This window comes from Gobio gobio (assembly GCF_949357685.1).
Source record: "Gobio gobio genome assembly, chromosome: 25".
Classification (NCBI taxonomy): domain Eukaryota; kingdom Metazoa; phylum Chordata; class Actinopteri; order Cypriniformes; family Gobionidae; genus Gobio; species Gobio gobio.
This window is the reverse complement of record NC_137121.1, coordinates 25957566-25984165: the sequence shown is the minus strand read 5'-3', so window position 1 is coordinate 25984165 and position 26600 is coordinate 25957566. Positions and strand designations below refer to the sequence as shown.

General features: G+C 38.1%; 1 protein-coding gene across 3 annotated transcripts in view; it reads left to right on the top strand.

Moving 5' to 3' along the window:
- The first annotated feature begins 2974 nt into the window (after window positions 1–2974).
- stra6 (signaling receptor and transporter of retinol STRA6) overlaps window positions 2975–26600 on the top strand; it is a 46635-nt gene continuing 23009 nt past the window's right edge. The window contains exons 1-10 of one of the 3 annotated variants that reach the window (XM_079810248.1): window positions 2975–3151; window positions 12488–12570; window positions 13782–13848; window positions 15470–15552; window positions 15637–15770; window positions 19421–19587; window positions 20106–20231; window positions 21905–21975; window positions 25922–25992; window positions 26497–26558. In XM_079810248.1, the coding sequence (XP_079666374.1) occupies window positions 12497–12570; window positions 13782–13848; window positions 15470–15552; window positions 15637–15770; window positions 19421–19587; window positions 20106–20231; window positions 21905–21975; window positions 25922–25992; window positions 26497–26558 (855 nt within the window). In that variant the 5' untranslated portion in view covers window positions 2975–3151; window positions 12488–12496. Of the gene's footprint in view, window positions 3152–11967; window positions 12571–13781; window positions 13849–15469; window positions 15553–15636; window positions 15771–19420; window positions 19588–20105; window positions 20232–21904; window positions 21976–25921; window positions 25993–26496; window positions 26559–26600 lie in introns of those variants that run through there. The other 2 variants (XM_079810247.1, XM_079810249.1) reach the window with 2 other exon arrangements.

The window sequence follows — 26600 nt, the reverse complement described above, 5'->3', positions numbered from 1 at the left end:
AGGGGAACTCATATTAATGTTAAAAAACCTAATGTTATGAAGTGATGAGAATACTTTCCGTGCGCAAAAAACAAACAAACATAATAGCTTTATTCAACAATGTTGTTGTACGCTATTCATGTTGTTGGGCTATTCACACAGAGCAGCACTTCCCGGGTTCTACGGCTCACTATTGGCAGAGCATGCGTTCTGGTGCTTTTGTGAATCATGTAGCAGAGTGACACGAAAGAGAAGAGATTGTTGAATAAAGTCGTTATTTTTGTTTGTTTTTTTGCACACAAAAAGTATTCTTGTCACTTCTTAAAGGGATAGTTCACCCAAAAACGAAAATGTGATGTTTTTCTGCTTACCCCTAAGGCATTCAAGATGTAGGTGTCTTCGTTTCTTCAGTAGAACACAAATGAAGATTTTTAACTCCAACCGTTGCTGTGTGTCACTCATATAATGCTTGTCAATGGGGTCTAATTCTATTAGAGTAAAAAAAAACATTGACAGACAACTTCAAATTAAACCCCGCGGCTCGTGGCGACACATTGATGTCTTAAGACACGAAACGATCGGTTTCTGAGAGAAACCCAACGGTATTTATGCAAATATATCACCTCATATCAGAAGAACGCTTCAGCTCTCCAGACTGCCATCACTTCCCGTGTGTGAGGTCAAAATTCCGGCCGGGTCATAAATATATACATAGATACCTCATTAGTGCCTGCGTGGATCGCTCAAATGAGGAATCTACGTATACATATCTATGGATCATTTGATGGATCATTTTTGGGTGAACTATCCCTTTAAGTCACTGTATGTAACGTTAGGTCATTGACCCACATATGTTGTCATCATGTGAAAGACTCTGCCAATGAGCATACCTTTGGGTAAAGCGAAGATAAACTTTTTGTGTGTGAAAGTATAAACCTCATCCAAACTGGCCTGCTCAATAATATCAGTACGTACTGAACTTTTCTCCAAGGTTACATTTACATGACAACAATGTACTAAAACTGAAAAGTCTTTCCTTTACATTTTTCACATACAGACAACAACGCCGTCAAAATTATCCCCATTCGCACGAGGATGCGAAGGGGAAAACTACTAAAAACGCTGTATTATTCATGCCAGGCCAGTAGGTGGCGATTAGCCAGATGTCATTATACTCGTATTCTAGTCAGAATATGGCTGTGTCCGAAAACCTAGGCAGCTGACTCGTTGCCTCGCTACCTTATCAGACAGTGACTTGTAAGGCAGCGTTTGTGCATGAAGGCACCTCACAAAACTAATTTTGGACAGACTTCTTAGGAAACCGTTTAATGATCTACAGCAAAATAAAGAAAGCTTTGGTGAGAACTAAACAAATATTTTAAAACTACATTAGTAATTTCTCACTAGAAATGACATCAGAAGTGGAAAATGTTGGTAAAAAAAAAAAAACTTATATTTACACACAAACTGACCAGCAAACGCAACTTTCGGACGCCATTTTTTTCCCCAGCTCAACTGTCACAGAATGGAACGCACAGGATTGTGGGATATCGAAGGCAGCAAAGGATACAAATATGCTGCCTTCAAAAATCGATCAGATGAAGGTATTTCAGGAGACAGGAAGTGAAGCTAACATTAGGACATGCCTTGGTGCCTTCCTGCCTTGAAATGTGTCCTCCGAAGGCAGCATTTTCCAGGTTTTGGACGCGGCCAATGAGTCTGATACTGTGTTAAACAGGAAAATAATGCAACAGAGTTTTATTCGGCCGTACAGCCGTTCCGAAGAAAACGGTGATGTCATCTAGCTCATTTCAATTATCATACAGTGACAATGTGGGCATTAGATTAGTAATTAGATCAGTAATTTAGTTTATATGGTTGATTTAGTTTACTAATTAGATTTATTTAGATATTTAGTTGAAAAATGTAGTGTCCCCAACTGAGCAAGCCAAGCCAAAGGCGACAGTGGCAAACCAAAACCCCATCAGGTGACATAATCGGGAAAAAAATAAACTTTGGGAGAAACCAGGCTCAGTCGGGGTGCCAGTTCTCCTCTGGCCAATTAACAAACAGCGTATGATTATTATTAGCGTTATCGTCTCCAGGTAAACAACAAAAACAAATTTGTAAAAACTGTGATGTCATGCACATGATGTTACATGTTCAGTTTATAGGCATGTTACAGAGTGACATCGCCAACTACTGGCCTGGCATGAACAATACAGCGTTTTTAGTCGTTTTCGCGCATGGGGATCGTTTTGACAATGATACAGTCTGTACGCGAAAAGCCCAAACGTTAACATTTCTAGTACACCGTTCATTCCATTTAGTACATTAGTACCCTCAGATGGAAGCAGAAACAGAGGATTCTCCACACTCAACACCAGCTGATACTCGCCAGCATGATTAAACTTCATTCAAAATTCAGCCCCGGTCTTTAATCTTGATCCATTCTCGCTGCATAATCAGAGAAGAGAAAGAAAAACAAATGTGGTGAGAAAGTTCACATTAATTAGAATCTAAATATAGTGTTGCAGCTGGTTTGCACTGGATATAGAACATACAGCGCATAAATAAGTTTTGTTCTGTTGCTAAAGTCAGAAAGCCATAAAGAGTAAACAAATGTTGCAAGCTTACTGGTTCAGAGACAATTAAAAGGCACAATAATGATTCATCCTATGGTCTATAGCATGTGTTTGAGTTCAATGCAATAAAATGTTTTGTATAGTATACTACTGCACAAAAAACGTTGATCCAACTATCCAATAGTATGTGAATGCAGAGCAAAGCATGTATCAATTTCCCTGGGTGATGGTTCGTATCAGTGATCAAAGGCCACTGCTTTGAACTTCAGCCAAGAGGTGTCCTATCTTACAACAGCACTTTCCTTGTGCCTTTTTTTTCTTCTGAAGTTCGTTACCAAGATATTGTGGCCACTGCAAAAAAGGGTCAAAGTCTGCAGAGAGGCATGCAGCGTTCAGACAAAACCTTATCCACTTTCAAAACATTGAACATATGGTTATTGCAAAAGTTAAAGTAGGCAACCCAAGTGTGTGATACCTATATATACACTTTGCTAAAGAAACTTACAGAATATACTGCATATAGAGGAATTTTGCACTGCGGGGTCTCACTCTTAAGGTGGGAGAGAACTTTGTGATCAACTGGAAAGGTAAGGACTGATTTTAATGTTTAAGTACTTTTGAGTCAGTTTGATGGTTATATATTTTTCTTTTTTTAATTGAAAAAAAAAAAAAACTTTTATTGTATATACGCACTTGAGAAAGGAACAGATTGGGAACTGGGAAGCTATTGGAAATGTAAAAAAAAATGGATCTGCATTTTTTTTTTTTTAATATACGCAAAATAAACATATCTAACAGAAAAGCACGTCAAAATATATCAATGTCAATGAAACCGTTGCATAAATTATTGATCGTCTTGTATGCACATGTGATAATCAAAGATGCACATTTTGATGGATAGGTTCACGCAATCATCCATGTTGTTCGTAAAGGTCAAGTGAACCGCGCACTTGTCATCTGCGTCTCTATCTGATGTCAGGAGATGGTGAGTTGTTATCAAAATATAAATTGTGTTTCACATGCGCCATTGAAAAACAGCCTAGTAAAAACACTTAACTACATTCATAAATATCCGTTACTCATCTTTTGATGCTAATTACATTAAGCTAACCAATATGCAATCTTAACGTCCTCAAACACTTGTTAATAATAGCAATTGTAACATTTGGGAGTGTAAAAACCACTTGCACCTTGCATGCACCTCATGAAGAGTGGCGTAACACACACGCTTACCTTTGGCGTCGCACCGTTTGTGCTACAAACAAACTTGAACGACTGAATGAACACTTACTATTTTCGACGATGAAATGTTGAGAAAATCCCATGCACGGTGAAGGTGGGACCTAAAATGGCCTTTTACTTGGCCATTAACCTGGAAGAACACCGTAGCATCTGCATAGCAACTTGCTAAAAGCCTCTCAGAACACCTTAGCAACGCCCTGGCATTGGGGCGCCATGTAGATTAGCATGGGAAAATTGCATTTTCACAATAAACAAATTAATTCATAAAAATAGTAGGCCTATGCCAGTTTGTAATTTATAACACACACATTTTTATGTTCAAATCACTAGTTGTTGGAATATGGGCTTTTCCACAAAAAAAATCAGCAAGGTTTTGTAACTCTACTTCTACAAAATGACAAAAAAGATTATCATATTCTGCACACAGGACTTGGCTAATTTTATTGTAAGTTGAAAAAAGCCAGAGAGCAGTTGCTATGTACAGGTATGAAACACAGTTCATTATTTCTGTTACAAAAATTCATATTATCGCAGAAGAACTGGGATAAAAGGTTATATTTTGTATATAAACACTGATGTCATTGAAAAAGCGATCAAAATCCAGTAAATCACATTTTAAAAAGTAACTTGCTTTTTAAATCGCTTTAAATACATATTGTATCATTACATACGCCACCAGGTGGAGACAAGTGACTGTTAAAAAACTGTATTTGTCAATGAATCATTCATTCAGGAGATTAGGGAGAGAAAAAATAGCTGATTCATCCAGTAATGAAACAATTGAAGTATTTATGAGTAATTGAATCATTCATTCAAGAGATTAGATAAAAAAACACTGATTCATCCAGTAATGAAACAATTTAAGTCTTTGAGTGAGTCACTGAATCGTTCATTCAAGACATGTAAAAAAAAGCAGATTCATCCAGTAATGAAACAATTGAAGTATTTGAGTGAGTCATTGAATCATTTATTCAAGAGATTAGTTAAAAAAAAACACTGATTCGTCCAGTAATGAAACGGTTGAAGTATTTGAGTGAGTCATTGAATCATTCATACAGGAGATTAGAAAAAAATTGCTGATTCATCCAGTAATGAAACAAGTGAGATATTTATGAGTGAGTCATTGAATCATTAATTCAAGAGATTAGGGAGAACAATTAGCTGATTCATCCGGTAATGAAACAATTGAAGTATTTATGAGTCATTGAATCATTCATTCAAGAGATTAGATAAAAAAAAACACTGATTTGTCCCGTAATGAAACAATTGAAGCCTTTGAGTGATTCATTGAATCATTCATTCAAGACATGTTAAAAAAAAATGCAGATTCATTCAGTAATCAAACAATTGAAGTATTTATGAGTGAGTCATTGAATCATTCATTCAAGAGATTAATTATTTAAAAAAAACAGCTGATTCATTCAGTAATGAAACAAGTGAGCGATTTAAGAGTGAGTCATTGAATCATTCATTCAGGAGATTAGGGAGAAAAAATAGCTGATTCATCCGATAATGAAACAATTGAAGTATTTATGAGTCATTGAATCATTCATTCAAGAGATTAGATTAAAAAAACACTGATTCGTCCAGTAATGAAACAATTGAAGCCTTTGAGTGAGTCATTGAATCATTCATTCAAGACCTGTTTAAAAAAACACAGATTCATACAGTAATCAAACAATTGAAGTATTTATGAGTGAGTCATTGAATCATTAGTTCAGGAGATTAGGGAGAAAAAAATAGCTGATTCATCCGGTAATTTAAAAAATTGAAGTATTTATGAGTCATTGAATCATTCATTCAAGAGATTAGTTAAAAAAACAAAAACAAAAACGCTGATTCATCCAGTAATGAAACAAGTTAAGTATTTATGAGTGAGTCAAAAAAAATCAGTGAGTCATTGAATCATTCATTCAAAGTTTCAAACCTATTTTTTTCAAATCATTTGTTCAGAATCAATTTTTTTTAATATAGACTGCAGCATTTAATATTTTGTCAGAACCTCTAGTAAATTACATGTTATTTTGTTTGTTTTGAATTGTGGGAGAATCGTGATCTCGGTTTGAAACCAAAAGGTTGTGATTCTCAATGTATCCAGAATTGTACAGCTCTAATTAGTATTTCAATGAATTTACTGTCAACTTCATATGTTGGTGTATTGTTTGCCTCTGCCATGTTTTCCGACTGACACTGACAAACCCCCAAAATGGAAATACAGGGCTCAAAGAAAACGGCACTCGTATTTATGACATTGTGGTGCCGTTTGTGTGCGTTCAATTTGTAAATACAATCTTTCCAACATGACTTACAAATAGTCCTATTGGTTGGTGAAAGCTTTGTGGATTTTGAAAGAAAAAGACAGTTGATGATTGCAGAAAATGATTGCGTTTAGATGTACCATTTTCAGTTCTCATCGTTCACATCTCTTGTATTTTATCTTCATCAACTGCGTCTCTTATAGTTAGAAATTCACTGTCAGCCAATGCAATGGTCTCAGTCTCAGTTGTCACCTGACCTTCCTTATCCTCTAAAAGCTTTACTGTCAATGGCACGGTCATGTTAGCACCACGGAGGCTGTTTTCTCTGTAAACGGTGTCTGGAGGTTTTCCCCAGAGCCCTTGAGTGATGGTGGCCGATGTGAAGTCATTACAGGCAGCATCCATCTTGTGTTTCATGCTCCATGGTGTTGCCTCCTTAATCAGTTTCATCCTTGTTAAGAGCTCCTGTGGACTCTGACAGGATCCCATTTAGGTTTAACCATGCCAGAATGAATCCTCTAAGCACACTACACCATTTCAAAGGCCACCCACAATGGTGGTCCATGACATTGACAGACTTCGCTGTGTAATTCTGCTGGGGTCATTCGTTACAATAGCACCACCGGTCCAGTATGTAATATGGTGTGAATGGTGCGGTAGGAGGGATATTACACAGATCAAGCTTCTACATGTGTCAGCCTGACTCGCTGTGAGAATAAATATAGCTGTGAGATGGCTTCATGTCTCCAGTGAATGGTGCACCATGTCTTTTTTTGGAATAGCTACATTGGGTTCTTTGAAATAGGAGAGGAAAGATAGGAAAGGAGTTAGCCTCATATCTCTCAGGTAGATCCAGGTAGGTTTCGTAATCCATTGTCAGTGTTATTTGGAAATTAGATGCAAAGACGTTTAATGGAAATAACCGCTGACCTTTTCCCATCCAGATACAAGCAAACTTTCAGGCACATTTCCATGATGTAATCAGAGCTCCTCAAAGCGTTCTTTGTTCTGAGGCCGTTATTTGTCAATCCTGCTTAGTTTTTTTGTTTTTCCTGATGGACGAATGCGAAAGTTCTCAGCATTGTTAGAAATGGATTTGTGTAACTTTTCTTAACCGTCTTTGACTGTAATCCCTGTATAATGAGTGTAACAATGCACCCGAGAAGGTTCCCTCATACTTGTGAAGGGGGCGTGGTCAGTTGGTGGGTGGGGCAATGGGCGTGGCAATACACCTTACATCATAGCAAAGCATTAATTAGAAGAGCCTTGAAACAGAAGGCAAAAAACATTAATGAAACACTAATGCCAAAATTGAATGATATAATTAAACATTAAATATTGATAGTGTATCTAGTCTGATCTTTAGTTTCATTCACATGGCTGGAGCTCTTTGTAATGGATAAAAGAGGTAGCTAAATATTATATAATACGTTATTTGTACTTTAAATCTGACAAAATGATCTGTGATTGGTGTTTGTATGTGTGTTCATATCAGAAATGTTGTCCCATACCACATCTTATTATCTCTAATAATATAATCTAAAAATGACAATGCAGTTGATTTAGCCATCTTAAAGATTTAGTTTACCCAAAAATGAAAATTCTGTAATCATTCACTCCAACTCCGGCTTTCATTCATGTTCGAGACGCACATTAAGACATTCTTAATGAAACCTGACAGATTTCTAACGCTCCATGCAACCTTTGACGCTTCAAAAAGTTCATAAAGACTTTAGTACAGATTGTAGTAGGCCTACTTTAGTAGAATGCAATACTAAAGGGATAGTTCACCCTAAAATGAAATGTAAGTAATCATTTACTCACCCTGGTGTTGTTCTAAAACAGTGTTGTTCTAATTCCCCCTCTTTCTTTTATGGACCACAAAAGGAGAATAAAAAAATAAAATGTTGCGCCCGCTTGCACTCGTCCACATAATGGCAGTGAATCGCGACCAGCATCAAGCTTTTTAAAAAACACACACAATTATCCCAGAATGATCCCATGCCACACGTGCCGTATAAGTGTTCTGGGGGTATATGATATGAAATGTAATGTATTTAATGAAATCCTGATCTTGGCCGTTGGTCTTCTGCGCACGGCTATGCGATGTGCGCATTCTTGTGTATCTTGATTTCTCACAACTTGTGTGTTTTTCTGGGCAAGACGGAGTGAACCGCGGCTAATAGAGCCATGCTAACGTGCACTTTGTACAGCCGTGCGCTGAATACCAACGGCCAAGGTCAGGATTTTTGTTAAATAATACATTGCATTTCATGCCCTTTTTAAATAAACGCTGGTCGCGATTCACTGCCATTTTGGGGACAAGCACGAGCGGGACATAAAGAAAGAAGGGGAATGCGGCATTAGAACAACACCAGGGTGAGTAAATGAGGACTTAATTTTCATTTTAGAGCGAACTATCCTTTTAACTAGGGGTGGGACAAAATATCACTTGGACAATATATCGTGTGATGCGAGAATCTGGCGCATTTTTTAATTGATAAAGTAAGACACTCTAAATAGATTTCCCTGCTCCCGGCATCGCTACTTCATGGCTACTCGAGGTGGCGCTCAACACATGAATGAGGGAAACGTGAACATAAATTAAAGGTGTTATAAGCGACGTCACAAGTTTTTTTTAGGCAATTTTTTGTCACATACAGCAAACATCTCCTCACTATCTGTTAGCTGCCTGTCCCTTGAACACACTGTAAAAAACGCGGTCTCTGTAGTCAGCTCAAGCTCCACAAACGGCAACAAAAACAAACTTGGGCAGTCTGGACAACAAAACATAATAAACAGAGCTCCAGCCAATAACCGACAAGAATGATTTGGGGGTGGAGGTCTGGGGTTAGTGCGCATGCACTTTTTTAATTTAAAAGTACATCAATTTACTCACAATAGGCCTCATTCATGAAACTTTCGTAAATATATGAGCAAATTCTGAGTAATTTGCGCGTAAAATTGACATTTACGCTCATTCATAATTTGCATAATTCCCACCCATGAGTTACAACTGCAAATGATGTGTGCAGGAACGCTGTGGAATCTTCTGGACTTCTTTCTCAGGTTTGGCTCCAGTATTTTGCATAAATGCTAAAGAGACTAATTGGCCATATGCTTAGTAATAAATATTAAAGGTCCTGTTCTTCGTGATCCCATTTTTCAAACTTTAGTTAGTGTGTAATGTTGCTGTTAGAGCATAAATAATACCTGTAAAATTATAAAGCTCAAAGTTCAATGCCAAGCGAGATATTTTATTTAACAGAAGTTCCCTTTCAAAGCCTACAGCGAACGGCCGGTTTGGACTACATCCTGGTACATCCTGCTTTAATTACGTCAGTAGAGCAGTTTGTTGACTAACCTCCGCCCACAAGAATACGCGAAAAAGGGGGCGTGGTCTTGTTGCTCCCTCGTGGAGAAGAGGAAGTGTTGCGTTCGGTTCGGTTCGGTTGCGTTTGTCGCCATGTCGTTCAGACGCTGTTATTTTCATCCCGGAGTCAAATCACCTTTGTTTGGCCTTCAGGGGCTGTAGTTTGAGCGCGTTCATCTCCCCGTTATGGTAAGAGGCGTGACCTTCCCGGGCAACGCGTGTAAGCTGCTGTCGAATCACAACACGGGAACCGCTGGCACAATCAGAACTCGTTACGTATTTCTGAAGGAGGGACTTCATAGAACGAGGAAATTCTCAGGCCGTTTTGAGGACAGTGAAAACAGCGGTATACAGATAAGTAAATTGTGTGAAAAATACTGTGTTTTTTTACACATGAAACATTAACACATGTTATATTGCACACTGTAAACACAATCAAAGCTTCAAAAAAACACGAAAAACGGGACCTTTAAATTATCGTGTCTCCATCAAAGCATTTTAGCCAGCTAAAAATGCCTTGTGCTCTTCTGAAAACGGCCAGCTGGTGGCGCTGAAAGCACTTTGCAAGGGCAGCGTTTTTCCATCTGAGATACTTTGATTGCTATGAATATGATACAGAATATCCATGGTAGTAATGTGTTACTAGTATCTCATTTTGAAGAATATTACTGAATATAAAAAATGCAGTAAAAGCAATATTAACTTCTCCATTATTGTTGTTCAGTCTGTGTTACGCACCATTTACACGTGGTAGGGAGCAGGTGTAAATTTCTTTCGTACCAACTAACATTTTGAAAATATGAAAATTTTCGTGAATCCGAAAATTAACTTCAGAGCGGCTTTATGAACGATTTACACACAAATTCGTTCTGCTCGTGTTTCATGAATGAGGCCCAATGAGCGTGAAGTAGTTGGTTGAGCCATCGTTACCACAGCAGCGTTAGTCCAAAGTCTGGAAAACCTGCACTTAACCTGTTCACTGGCATTTGGTTTTCATAGTTAGACCGATATCAAGATAATGCTATCATATTATCATGATTATCGCAGAATTTCTGTATCATGATATTATCGGTATTGTGAGCCATGTATCGTATCGTATCATATCGTGAGGTACCCTGTGATTCCCACCCCTTTAACGTTATGTGAAGTTATTAAACGTAATCTAATCTTCCAATTAATACCAAGGTATAAAACCAGCAGCTTACCTCTTCCCATTTTTAGTTCCTGCAGCATCCCTCCTCCTCCCCTGCTCCTCCTTTTGTACAATTTTGCCTGTTATCGGGGGACAATCGGAGCTCGGGTAGAATATCCTCTCCGAGCCCCTCTATAGCAGACATCAAGCCAAATCTGTTTACCACTTTCACTAATATGATTATAATTATATGGGCAAACTCGTGAAATCATATTAAAGGCACAATATGTATTTTTCGTCGCTTATTCAAAACAAAGGGCTAGCTTGATGATGCCTTGATTTTGCGGGAATCGTGGGAGTTGTTGTCTTCACCTCAGAATCTGATTCATATTCATGGTTGAGCTAATGTTTAAAAGATTTATGAACATTACTGTAGTATGAAGCAGGGTGGGGCTGAAAGCCGTTAGAGCGGAACGAGGCCGCTGGAGGGATTGCTAATGAGAGTCAAGCGCGACACATGGCTCGAAAGCAGTGGAGCTTTTGTAATGCTGCAGACGTCGGCTTCCGCTTCTTCCACTCATGAGTATGTGGGGTAACGCAGCGCTGTTTTATCATATTAGATGATACGGCGGCTACTATGAGACACTTGTTGCACACTGCAGTGATCTAGATCGATATTAGGCATGGTAAATCGCGGTACTCTCGGTAACACAAAACGAGATTTAAACAATAAGACTAACCGTGACACGCTTTATAATGATCATTATTTTTTTAGTTTAGACAGTTGATCGCCTGTCTAATAAAACACATAATATATTAAAGCGTCTTTAGTGTTTCCATGGTTTTTACAAAATAAAGCCTGAAATCGAGGGTAACGTGGGTATGATGTCATTGATAGGCAACCGTGTCCTGGTAAAAATGGCTTCTTTCTCTGGATTTAAACATTCTTGGAAACATTTGGGATAATGGAAGTACACAAGTCAACAAAATATATTACATATTTCTAGTTAACATATTGTGCCTTTAATGAAATATACAGTAGTTTTTTCAGTCCAGCAAAACCTAAAATGTTGCTCGCTTATTTTTGCAGTGAAGTGCTGGCAAGCACAGCTGCTGTCATTTTACCATAAATTTGACAGTTTTTTTTTACAGTGTGATTCAGAAAGTGTAACACGCACTGCACATGACTTGATTCTTCACTTGCCTGTCAGTTCGTGTGTGTGGTTAATGGAAATGATTTCCTTCTACCTCACACTTTGAGTCACCTTTGGGAATCTCCACAGCCTGATAACTGAAGCTCACACGCATGAATTTTCCTGTTATCACTCTGGAATATGTCAGCATTCGGCCCCCACACAGTTCCAGCCAAGCTTTGGCGGAGTTTTATAAGTCCAGCGCTCATTCAACCTCTCAATACCAGCCACAGGACTAGCCTTGGAAGTCCACCTAATCTCTCTGAACTACAGGTGGTAGGAGAGATCGGCCGCCCCGTTTGGAAATCTGGAAAACTTCTCTCTGGATTGCTTTCTCCCCCCTCTCTCTCTCTCTCTCTCTCTCTCTCTCTCTCTCTCTTTCTTTCTCTCTCTCCTGGGTTCCAGTGAGGTGGTAATCCCCAAACTGAAAAGGAGATCCAAGCTGAAGTAAAGACGTTTTGGGTTGGCATGCTACAGAAAGGGACCCGTCACGTTGCTCCTCACAGCTCTCGGTGGTAACAGGACACCTGAACAAGGGTGTTAAAGGAGAAGACAAGGAGACTTTAGGGACAGAAGAACACAAACCAGCAGCTGCCAAACTTTGGAGGAAACTTTATTTTCCCTCCCCAAACCAAACCTGAACAAATTTGTGTCCTGCAGGAGCGCTGCATTTCGACTGCTCCCTAAGTTATTGGAGCTCACTGAAACTTCTGTTTCATCTGTAGGTTGGCACCATGAGTGCTGATACTGTGAACTACGACTACTCAGATTGGTACGAAAATGCAGTGCCAACCAAACCTCCTGTCGAGTAAGTACACTCATTTGCTGTTTTATAGATGCTGTTATATAGGGTCATTTTAAATTCAATCAAAACTTTGTTGTGATTCATTATATGTGAGAAAAATTCTAATTTCACTTACATTTGCAATACATTTTTGCATCATTATTAACTGAACATGTAACATTTGTATTTTGTTTTAGGAAAGAAATTCAATCAAAAGTGACAGTATAGTAATAGTAATGTTACAAAACTCAAATAAATGCTGTTCGTTTGAACTTCCTATTCATCAAAGAATCCTGAAAAAAACGTATCACGGTTTCAACAAAAATGTTAAGCAGCACAACTGTTTTCATCAATGGTAATAATAAGAAATGTTTTTGAGCAGCAAATTAGAATGATTTCTGAAGGATCATGTGACACTGAAGACTGGAGTAATGATGCTGAAAAATCAGATTTGCATCACAATAGAAAAGTTATTTTAAACTGTTTTTAATAACTCGCAGTATTACTGTTTTTACTAGTGACCGTAAGAGACTTATTTTAAAAAAAGGTGCATTCATGGGTCTGCTGGGTTTAGACATTAACTTAGTTTTGTGATTTCATCTAGATAACTTGGGTCAGGTCCTCAGATATTCATGAGATATCATCTTTATTGCTGCTTGTCGTATAGTCTGTTGCCATCCCATAATGCACTACCAAGAACATTTATATGGTTCCAAGTCTACAGGTGTGCAAACATATCTGATTGTAAATCTTCTGAAGGTGATATGCACATCCATCACTGCGATTCATGCAGGGATTTTCTTTTTGATCTCATCTTTGATTCTTTTCACATATGCAAGAGACTTCTCGGCAACAAGACACCAAACTGTGAAGCTAGGGTTTCTTCAATGCGTCACATATTAGCTTCGCCCAAGACTTCCTCTGTTAGTGAAATCAAATAAAATGAGGACCCTTTCATTCATCTAGAAGTTCTCTAATTCCACCCCTGAATTCCAGTTTACTTGGAAGTGTGACGGGATCCGCGTGCTGGCGTTTCCGCGTCAGTCACATTACCCACGACAATCGGTTTAAATGAATAGGCTAATCTTCACTTGAAGAGGTTCAGTAAAAGTGCTCTTGTTAGTAATGGTCTGTTGCTTAGGAAAGGAGGGGAGGATGGGAACGTGTGCAGGCTGAGTAATCGGCCTGGATCTCACCAGCTTATGATAAATACTCTGTGTTTGTGAAATTTTCAGAGTTATCCCACCATGTGACCCCACGGCTGAAGAAAGCCTCTTCAACATATGCATTGCTGCAATATCTGTGAGTTCCCTTCAGATGAGACTGATCCTTATTTCTTTATATTCTCAATTTTCTCTTTTTGTCTATTCTTTCTGTCCAAAATTCAGTATCTTGGAATATTGTAATCAGTACCATGGCATATATAATTATATAAGTACTAATGATAGACCAATATATTGGCCAGAATGATTAAACTGACAATATTTGGATATGCTTAGATGGACTTTAGTGTCAAAATCTCTCTATATATATATATTATAATATAATATAATTATTTTTATTTTTTTTAACAACAAAAAAACAAACATTTTATATGGATCAGAATATCATAGAAATTTGGGTGTGGGCTCTTTTGAATTATGCCAATAAATAACCGCCCAGAACACCCTAGCAACATCTTAGCAACCATTCAGAACACCCTAGCAACATCTTAGCAACCATCCAGAACACCATAGCAACGTCTTGGCAACCATCCAGAACACATTAGCAACAACATGTTGACATTATATTGGCCATCCCAATCTCCGGTTATTGATATACTATTCAAGTTTTTATTTATATTTTGAATTGGCTGTTTGAATTAGAATTTTATATTTTCTGTTTTTATTTTAGTTTTTCGTTTTAGTTAAAATTGTATTAAATTGTCATTTTATTCTTTTTATATATATATATATATATATATATATATATATATATATATATATATATATATATATATATATATATATATATATATATATATATATATATATATATATATATATATATATATATATATATACAGTTTTTAGTAGTGCTGTCAAATTGATTATTCGCATATAAATAATCGATTAATCGCATATAACATAAGTTTGTAAATATACAATGTGTGTCTGTGTGAATAAATATATATATATTTACACACACACACTGACTTTTATGTTTGATGCAATTAGTCGGTTTGACAGTTCTAGTTTTTTATTAATTTTCCTTGGTTTTAGTACATTGTTAAACTAAATAAAAATGAGAAATGTTGCATTAGCAACTGTTATTTCAGTTAAATTTTTATTTTATTTCAAGTAACAAAAGTTATTTTATGCTTTTAGTGTTAGTTAATTATAATAGCCCTGCTAATTCCTAAATATTGGTATGAGCATTTGTCATTGAATATATCAGTTGACCACTGCAAAGTACCATAGTATTTCCACCTGATACCATGGTACTGTTGTAGCACTTGTGTAAAGAAACCATTTTAAAAATTATTCAACGCATTTGTTGTCATTCGTAACTGCCAGACTTCCCACTGGGTTGCTGGCCTTTTCCTTTCTTTGGTATTTGCTAATTCACTATGATGGACCCATGTGGACCCAGACGTCACCTTTAGGCCGTGAAGCTTCCTAAAAGTGTTACAGGTCACTGCAGGTCACTGACCCCGGGCCTCTGTTCTCTGATGGTACGCTTACTCACACCAGAAACAGAGGCTTTGGAAATGGGCTCTGCCCTTGTTTCATAGGGGTCTGTGCTTTCATTTGCACCAAGAAGCTGTGATGCAGAAGAGGTTAACAAGAGGTGGATGTCACAGCTGTGCCCGGCTCTGGTGGGCCATTAGAGGAAGTCAGGGAGGTTGTAAGACTGACAGATTGTCCTCTCTTTATGTCCAAAGCTGGTGGTCATGCTGGTTCTTGCTATCCTGGCAAGACGACAGAAGTTGGGTGTCAATCAGAGGGGACTTACAGGTTTACTCAGGTCAGTTTGGCATCTGCCATGAAAAAAAACACCCTAGCAACACCCTGGCAACCACCAACATAATTTTTTCTGTTTTAATTTCAGCCCAGTAAACTTTTTAGACCACACACAACACAAGGGTCTTGCTGTAGCGGTGTATGGCGTTCTCTTCTGCAAGCTGGTCGGAATGGTCCTCAGTCACCATCCACTTCCTTTCACCAAAGACATCGTGAACAAAGGTACCATGACTAAGATGACATGCGTTTAGTATGAATATTTCATGAGTGAATATTTGCAGTAATGGCCAAAAGTGATGTCCAGCCTAGGAAAATTGACATCTTCACTCTTTATTCAAATATTTTTTAAGTATATTGTAGTTGTGCTTGGAGTCAATTGTTTTGTTTGTGAAAACACAATGAAACATGACAAATTGTGCGATATTCTTGGCCAGGCTGTCATACAAGGAAATTATGAACATGCAAAAGCAAGAGAGAACCAGCGAAATAATATAAACTGATTATGTTTATTAAATGCTTTTGCCTGTGAGCTTCTCTTTTTTGCATATTAAAATAAAACCTGTAGCTGTAGTTTTCCTTTTTTGACAAATACTTTTGTCAGATCGATACCTTAACCAAGTTTAGTGTTTTGTTCTTCCCTCATATTTAAAATATTTACATTATTTTGCTGTTTTTTCAGCATATTTTTATGGTTTAATCAAACTTGCAGGGTTATTAAAAACACATATCGGTAATACTTTTAACAAAGTTTAGGGTTCAATTCTCACTATTAACTAGTTACTTATTAGCATGCATATTACTAGGTTGCTGGCTGTTTATTAATACTTATAAAGCACTTATTCTACATGACCATATATCCCTTAATCTTACACAATACCTAAACATAACAACTACCTTATTAAATATTAAGAAGCAGTAGTTTGGAGTTATTGAGGCAAAAGTTATAGTTAATAGTGAGAATTGGACCCTAAACTAAAATGTGACCCAAATAAATCACTCGGAAATCACTTTTGGCCACTATTGTATTCACTTCCTGTGTTTTATTTTATCATGTGGCCTAGTGGTTAAGGCTCAGGACTGGCAAACGGAAGGTTGCTGGTTTGATTCCCACAAGGAACAAGTCTTGATCCGCTAACATTTAGCTTTTAACTCCAGGTTGCTATCTGAGAATTGCATCGTTCTATGGCAACATTGTGAAGATTCGAGATTAAAAAAAAAAGCAGAGATCATTTTCTATCATAATGCAAATCAATGTTGTTAGTAAGATTTCAGGCCACAAAAGTGTTTGGGAAATTCACCGGTTTGCAGGGATATCTCATGGGTAATAGGGGCTCACCCTGCACTGGTGCTATCGGATGAACATTCAACACTCTCCCTATTCACAAGATGGCACCTATCCAAAGTAGGCTCAGTTCACACAAGAGGATGAAAAGTAGCACCCTACCTGATCTTTTTTTCCCTCTCTGAACTGCTTGTCCTTCTTAGTTGTGTTTTGTAATTGGATTATCGCTTGCATTTTTTGTTTCTTTGGCAAACAGGGCCTCAGACATCATACATAATGCTGTATTTGCATTATGTAACTATTTGGTGCTTTAATATGTAAATCATGTGACATGTTTTGCTGTTTCCAAACGTTTAAAAATCATATGATCAAGTAGAAAGTTGTAATTTTACTTAAAGTAACTTACTGTACATAATCCTCCTGGATCAATCTGAGGTTAAAAGAATGAAAAAAATTAACTCTGCCTCCTATCGTTCCAAATCTGAGTTTCCTTAATGTGTTGAAAACAAAAAAAGAAGTGCTCAAGAGTGATGAATGTGAATGAAAAAAAAACACTTTAACTGTTGAACAACAGACAGATAATGGTCATTTTGAGCAATATTTTTTATTGATATTCAGACTTTTAAAAGTTACCGGTTCTTTGAAAATAAGGGCCCTTTCACACCTACCTTGTTTGGTCTGGATTTTTGGACTTTTCAGTTTGGTCCGAATCAAAATTACAGGTGTGAAACCTCCCCCGTACCACGGTCCGGACCAAACAGACGAAATTTGGTCTGTTGAAAAGAGGTATAGGCTAGTCTCGGTCCGAATCAAACTGAACAAAGGTTCGGTTTGTTTCTAGTGTGAAAGCATTTTCTGTATGGCTCGGACTTTCAGACCATTTACAGGAAGTTCCTGTTTATGTTTAAATATTATAATGTTATTTTCAAATTTAATCTGGGCTATATTGTATTATAAAAAGTGAAAAGATGCGCAATATGTCAGAAGACAGAAGGTCAGAAATGATCTTGACCACTTCATTCAAGTTTTATTTTGTAGAAAGCATTTCTTTAAAGTGAATTTTGTTTTGTATAAATTGTATCTTAATTTTAATCAATGTTTAATCAGATAATTGCCTGGATTTAATAAATAAGAAGCAAATAGTCTATAGCAGACAACAATCGTGACATGGAGCGATCATATGCTTTGCACATGAACTGGAGCGCGTCTCAAATAAACCGAAACTCAGCAGCTACTTGCCTCACAGACATGAGAAATATGTTTATAGAAAGCTTGAAATGTCCACTTTTAAACAAAACCATTTGAAATGAAAAGATATGCTAAAGCAATGCGCACTATTCACTAGTGGCAAAGATATGCGTCCGTTAATTCATTCTTGTCAAAGACGCTGACGTCAGACGCACGTCCGTTTACAAACCAATCAATGTCAAGATGCCGCCCACATAGATGATGACAACAGAATGCAAGTATGTCATGTAAAGTTCTTTAGTCCGCTCGCATAATTGCAATGTGAAACCAAACCAAATGTATAAAATGTATCAAAACATGAACTTCCGGTCCGGTTTGGACCTTGGTGCGGACTTTCAGGTGTGAAAACATTTTAAATGAATTGTAGTAAACGTTGTGATCATTTAGATCACAAAAAATTGCATTAATAACAACAAAACAGTAATAATTTCTGCTTTTCGATTATCGGGCACTACAAATTTCTGTTGATCATAAAGTAACACTGCTCAGTCTTCAATAAAAGAAGTCCATGCTACTGTAACGCAATATTCCAAGTCTTCTGAAGCAATTCAGAAGTTTAGTATGAGAAACAGGCCCAAATTGAAGTCAACTGACACTGAAAAATTTATTTATATAACTCTCTTGCTCAAGACGCATTGGTGACGTCTCATAGATCGCACAATACTGGGTTTGAACTTACAACCTTTCAACTTCCAGCCTAGATCTTTAACCACTAGGGGTTAAATGGTTCTTAGTTGATCGGTGATCATACGGATCAGACCCCATGGTTCGTCACGCTTGTGTTTTTAAAGTTTGACAATTAATTCGGTACTCACTTGCTGTCATCTGTGCGCACAGCCGCGCGCAAACACACAGAGAGTTGCGTTTTAGATGGCACACGTATTGATTCCTCTTTCGCATCTCCATACGCTTAAACGGACAAAATGCCAGTCTCAACAGACAAAAAGTATACTCGTCGCTTCATAAAATTGAGGTTGAACCACTGGAGTCTCATGGACTATTTTAACGATGTTTTTACTACCTTTCTGGGCCTTGAAAGTGTTACTTAAATTGATGTCTATGGAGAGGTCAGAGAGCTCTCGGATTTCATCACAAATATCTTGATTTGTGTTCGTAAGATGAACGATGGTCTTACAGGTTTGGAACGACATGAGGGTGAGGAATTAATGACAGAATTTTCATTTTTGGGGGAACTATCCCTTTAATTAAAGAACAAAACACAGCTTTAACAAAGATTAATATGTATTTAATATATGCAGTGAACACTAGTGCTATTTTACATTAAGGCCCAATTATTACATGTCTGTACTTGAATACACTGTTTTTTTCTGTATTTCTGTAGAGTTTTGGATGATCCTGGCTCTTCTGTACTACCCCGCTTTGTACTACCCTCTTCTGGCCTGTGGGACGCTGCATAACAAGGTTGGTTACGTTCTGGGCAGCCTGCTGTCGTGGACGCATTTCGGAGTTCTGGTCTGGCAGAAGGTGGACTGTCCCAAAACGCCACAGGTATTATATGGATCTAAAACATTGCCTATAGAGTATTTTCAGCACAGTTTATCTGGGTTCTTCGTTTACTTTCCCACTGTGTTTAAGTGGATGTTGAATAAAACTCGCAGATAAGTTCATTAACCTCATCCGGTTTTGTTCCCATTGTCCTCGTGTCTCCTAAATGAATGGTCAAACCTCAAAACAATTTGTTCTGCTTCTCGGGATCTCACCATGGAGCTTTCCTTCAGTTAATCACTTTAGTTTCTGTCAGAACTAAAGAAAAAGTACCAGTAGCAAGAGGACAAAGGGATCAAACTGCAAAAAACAGTCAGGTTGGGTTCATGCTGAAAGCCATTTCATTATTTTAGGGCAAAATAAAGAAAGCCTTGTTTGGATTGTAATATAAAATTCTGGGTAAAAGTGGTTTGCACAGAATATGTGTGGAAGAAATTGTGGGTAATGTATAGCCAGACAAATGACTGCGAACATTGATGTTATTTGAAATTGATTCGTCTGTTCTTTCTCCATGCCTGCAGATCTATAAGTACTTTGCGCTGTTGAGCAGTCTTCCTCAGATTGCCTGTCTGGCCTTTCTAAGTTTCCAGTACCCGCTACTTCTGTTCAAGGGCTTACAGAATACAGAGACGACCAATGCCTCTGAGGTAAGACTGTCAAAGGAATTTGTTTTTCCAAAGGGAAATGTCACATATCAGGATTATACAACTGTTCTCATATCGTAATAAAGAAAAAGCTATATTAAAAGGATGACATTCCTAATAAAACGTATTACTTCATGAATGCATAACGTTTTATTATTGTTTCATATATATTTTTTATTATTGTACATCGGTACATTGTTTAATATATATATACACTGATCAGGCATAACATTATGACCACCTTCCTAATATTGTGTTGGTCCCCCTTTTGCTGCCAAAACCACCCTGACCCGTCGAGGCACAGACTCCTCTAGACCCCTGAAGGTGTGCTCTGGTACCTGGCACCAAGATGTTAGCAGCAGGTCCTTTAAGTCCTGTAAGTTGCGAGGTGGGGCCTCCATGGATCGGACTTGTTTGTTCAGGACATCCCACAGATGCTCGATTGGATTGAGATCTGGGGAATTTGGAGGCCAAGTCAACACCTCAATCTCGTTGTTGTGCTCCTCAAACCATTCCTGAACCATTTTTGCTTTGTGTCAGGGCGCATTATCCTGTTAAAGAGGCCACAGCCACCAGGGAATACCATGAAAGGGTTTACATGGTCTGCAGCAATGCTTAGGTAGGTGTTACGTGTCAAAGTAACATCCACATGGATGGCAGGACCCAAGGTTTCCCAGCAGAACATTGCCCAAAGCATCACACTGCCTCCGCCGGCTTGCCTTCTTCTCATAGTGCATCCTGGTGCCATGTGTTCCCCAGGTAAGCGACGCACCCGGCCATCCACGTGATGTAAAAGAAAGACCAGGCCACCTTCTTCCTTGTTCCAGTTCTGATGCTTTCGTGCCCACTGCTGGCGCTTTCGGCGGTGGACAGGTCTATGCAGCCCCATACACAACAAACTGCGATGCACTGTGTATTCTGACACCTTTCTATCAGAACCAGCATTAACTTCTTGAGTTCTTCGCCCTCGGTTTAAATGGCCTCCGGTAGAAATTAGAAATCACGTCCCGGGGGCACTGCGGTACGATCACATGAAACTATTATGAAAACCAAGATAAAAAATGAAAACATTTCTAAGAACTTGCCTCATGTTTTAAACTATAGATTTTAAAAATACTTTACTTTTCTTTATCATGGACACTCTTACTTGTCATTGATCTTTTCGTCTTATTTGTCACTGATCCATCATTTTTCTATGCTGTACTGTATGCGACCCTGTCAGAACAGACCTGTGACCCATTTTTGGGTCATGACCCGCCAGTTAAGCACCACTGTGTTAATTCATAATGAGGGACTTAGCAGCATGGAAAGGCAAGAGGGGAGTTTGTAAACGCGGCACCTGCATTCCAGAGGTCTAATCATTGTAAGCAGCTCAATGGGATTGGGTTATGTTTGACTCACAGAGGACATTACACAAACAGCGTGCTGTTTTCCCACAGGAAACGCACAATGCCAGTGTTATTCAGCTATAATCGCAATGACGAATACGTTTGGATGAAATAAGAGGAACAATTCCCTCGCAAAGCTTCTAAACTGCGAGTAAACGATTTGATGAATCTAAAACCGTTTTTCAGAATTACCGATTTGTCAAGCAAAGTCTTGTTCACGTCAAACTGTGTGATTTCATACAGAATGAATGCTGCTATCAAATTATTTGTCTTTTTTTTTTTTTGCAGGACCTCAGTAGCAGTTATTACCGAGATTATGTGAAGAAGATTCTCAAGAAGAAAAAGCCCACCAAAATCAGGTGAGGTCCACTTTTGTGGACACTTTTATTTATTAACCCAAAGGTTCGAGAAGCTTTAAACAGCAGAAATTATACTAGTAACTCATGACAAGACATGACACTTTCCTCCAAAATTGTCCCACATTATTATTTATTTTGTATTTATTATTTTCATCATTATTGTCAGATTCAAGAATAATGAAAAGTAAAATAATATATTTTTAGATGTTATGTTGAGTCCACTAGTCAAAATAAAAACACTTTTATACATAATTTAAATAATTTATATTATTTAAATTAAATTAAATGTATCTTTTTTTTTTTTTTTTACAATTTTATAAATTATTTTAATGTCATCTAAATACATTTTATAATAAGATAAATTAAAACTTATATCATATTTAGTTTTGCCTCTTGAAGTTAATGTTTTCCGAAGGATCAGCACCTTCTTTGACAGACAATTTGCTGAAGAAAAAAAGACATTTTGACCTCAAGAATAGTTTTTTAAGCATTGCAGGCCCTGTTCTGTTGCTTATTAATGGAAAGTGCCAGTTATAATGCTGACGGCATGTGAATTAATCTCATGAAACCGTTTTGGTAATGGAATGGATTCCAATTCCAATAAAGGAAAGGAATAGTGAGGTATTTTTTCTTTCATAGCAAGCGGCACACTGTACAATAGCCATGCAGATGGGATGCTGTGCACGGACTACTTCCTTCCTTCCTTATTTCCATTGACAGACGATCAATCACACCTAGTGTAAATTGACTTATGTAAAGATTCATAGATAGTGATCAGCCACTGTCCCGCAGTCTTTAGAGTCTGAATCATGAGCTAATGCCATTCAGTCTGTCTGTAATGCACAGATGCTGATCTTCTTCATGCAAAAATATGCTGAGTGTCTGGAATGTCATTGAAAATAGTGCTGTGAGCCACGTGAGGGAATGTTTCCTGTTCCATGGAAACTTTCCTACATGGGAAAGCATCTTCACTTCACTTTAGTCCCGAGCTGGTGCTGTGCTGGGGCTGTCCCCGGAGTGCATAGCATGTAAGTGCCGCAGGATTGCGAATTTCGTTCATTATGCCATTCCATGCTTGGCAGTCAATGGCAATATTCTTGTCATCAAGGTCTTTCTCAATGTGTTTAGTCCATGTCTTCTACGGAGCGGATCTTTGCATCGACCAGACAGCAGCTTGTTGCCGCCAAAGGAGCCAATATGGCAGGCAGTCTGTGTGCATTCGACAGACATGGGCAAACCATCGGTTGATTATCGGACCTCTCCCGGATGTCCACTTTTCGGATTAGGTGTTGAATGACGTCAGATTTTTTCTAAGTCGACATTTATGTGATTTAAAGGCAAGTCGGCGTCGACTAGTTGCTGATGGCGTCATTAATAAGCCTGAACCTCGAGCTGAGATTCGAACAGATATGACATACACCAATAAGGCACAACATTATGACCACTGACAGGTGAAGTGAATAACACTGATTATCTCTTCATCACGGCACCTGTTAGTGGGTGGGATATATTAGGCAGCAAGTGAACATTTTGTCCTCAAAGTTGATGTGTTAGAAGCAGGAAAAATGGGCAAGCGTAAGGATTAGAGCGAATTTGACAAGGGCCAAATTGTGATGGCTAGATGACTGGGTCAGAGCATCTCCAAAACTTAGCAGTGGTGAACTGGTAACAGGGTCATGGGCGGCCACGGCTCATTGATGCACGTGGGGAGCAAAGGCCTGTGTGGTCCGATCAAAATTGCTCAAGAAGTTAATGCTGGTTCTGATAGAAAGGTGTCAGAATACACAGTGCATCATGTTCTGCTGGGAAACCTTGGGTCCTGCTATCCATGTGGATGTTACTTTGACATGTACCACCTACCTAAGCATTGTTGCAGACCATGTTCAGCCTTTCATGGAAACGATATTCTCTGGTGGCTGTGGCCTCTTTCACAGGATAATGCGCCCTGACACAAAGCATAAATGGTTTAGGAATGGTTTGAGGAGCACAACAACAAGATTGAGGTGTTGACTTGGCCTCCAAATTCCCCAGATCTCAATCCAATCGAGCATCTGTGGGATGTGCTGAACAAACAAGTCCGATCCATGGAGGCCCCACCTCGCAACTTACAGGACTTAAAGGATCTGCTGCTAACATCTTGGTGCCAGATACCACAGCACACCTTCAGGGGTCTAGTGGAGTCCATGCCTTGACGGGTCAGGACTGTTTTGGCAGCAAAAGGGGGACCAACACAATATTAGGAAGCAATATAGAGGATGCATTTATTTGTAGTTTTAACTGTTTGGAAACAGAGCGTAAAAGTGGACTTAAAAGACCCTCTTTAGGCCATGACCAGCGACTAGTCAAAGTCAAGCTTAAAGCTTAAATCACGGCAGAGTATAAGTCGACTAGTCTGTAGGTGTTTCTCAATGTCAAGGATCCTTCCTCTGCAGGACTGGTCCTTCCAAGTCACTTCCTTCAGAGGCTAGGCGAGGCTCCTCTTTAGCATTCGGAGAACACTTAAATGGAACAGGCTAGCAAGTGCACGTCAGCCTCATTACGTCAGTGAAAAGGTCCGTTAGCCATCAATAACGTTATTTGTATACGGTTGTAATTTGTACTGGCATTTAAAAGTTAAACTTTACTTATATTTACTACGGTTATAACAAATGTTTGGAAACGTAAATACTTACACTTGAAAGCATATTGCCCCGTTAACGCTCCAACTCTGCCAACGTCCGATAATTTGTATTTTTTGAACAAGATAGCAAAGCTGCGCGCATAGGATTGTGGGTGATTTGAGAACGCTAAGTGCGCGAAGTCTACTCGTAAGCATCCTTTCCTGTATATGGCATATTTTCCGAACGAAGGACTCAGACCTTGGTTGAAATTCCGAGGATCCTCGACATTGGAACAGCCCTTCGACGGACGTCGATGACGTAGCATCCTCGGAATTCTGGCTTCCGAGGATCCTTCCTTGACATTGAGAAATGCCTTGTTTGTTCGAGCAAGGTCCAAGTTTCTGATCCAAACAAGGATCAGTGTCCGGAATACACATGTTTAGTCCCAATAGCGATATTGGCCATAGGAAAGCAACTTGAATGTAATCAAGGGATAATTTACTTTGATAAATGTGGCAGTTATATGGAGGAAGGTATAACTGAGAAACAAGCGTGCAGCCATCTTTAAAATGTTGTGTTTGAACGTTTTTGCGGTAGCTCTGTGTATTTCTATTGCATCGCTGTCGAAGAGTAATTAGCTGATGAAGTGGATGTTGTAGAGTTCATGAAAGTTATCACGAGCATTGCAATGTTTGAAGCGGATGTCATAACAAAATGTCATTTGACCAGAAAGTTTTTTTTTTTTTTTTTTTAAATGAGTAGTTCATTCATAAATCGGTAAGATCTTACCGTTGTGCTGTGGAAATATATACCCTAAGTGTGGGTTGCACCAACAAGGATGAATCTTAAATGGAGGTTTTAATCGCAGGTTAAATACTAATCCCCGATTTGTTCATCTGGGTTTAAAATTAAGTGGTGCAACACAGCTCGATTTAAATTAAAGCCTAGATCAACAAATCCTAGATTAGCTCTAAACTGAGTTTAATTTAATCCTTGTTGGTGCAACCCACCCCAAGACAGAACACAACGAGCGCAGAGCTGAAAGGGGGCTGGGCTACACAAGGTCTATACATAAGTGTATATAGCAACAAACTTCAAATATGCCTTAAATACCAAGAGGCCATGAGTTAAAAAAACTGGACTGGTTGTTCAAAGGTTGTAGGTTCTAATCCCATTTTAAGCCATTGTGCAAAGTAATATGTGTACTGTAAGTCACTTACGATAAAAGCATCTACTAAATATCTAATTGTGCATTCGAAAGAATATGAAGGGGCGTTATTGTAGAATTCTATTAAATTAAGTTTTGTTGTTGTTTGTGACTGTTATCTCTTGCTTTGCAATTCCAGTACATCAAAACCCAAACTATTTGAAAGACTCAGAGATGCTGCCAAGTCTTACATCTACACACCAGAGGATGGTAACTATTACATTGGAATGTTTTGATAAACCTAAAGTTGAAACCAAATTTAGGGGAAAAAAAAACTTTTTTTTAAGAAATTCATACTTTTATCAAATTGATAAAAATGACTGACAATAAAAACATTTAAAATGTTACATTAGATTTTATATTTCAAATAAATCCTGTTCTTTTGAACTTTCTGTTCATCAAAGAATTGTGAAAAAGTGTTGAGAAGAAATTTCTTGATAATCAAATCATCACATTAGAATGATTTCTGAAGGATCATGTGACACTGAAGACTGGAGTAATGATGCTGAAAATTCAGCTTTGATCACAGGAATAAATCACATTTTAAAATATATTCAAATAGAAAAGTTATTTTAAATAGTAATAATATTTCACAATATTACTGTTTTTTTTTTTTTTTAAATAAATGCAGCCTTGGTGAGCAGAAGAGACTTACCATCCAGAACTTTTGAACGGTAGTGTATGTATTAATATATTGTGTTTCTTTCCCATCAGTTTTTAGGTTCCCTTTGAAACTAGCGATCTCTGTGGTTGTGGCATTAATTGCACTTTATCAGGTAAACACTTCATGAGCCAGTTTTTCTGTCTAAAAGGAATAA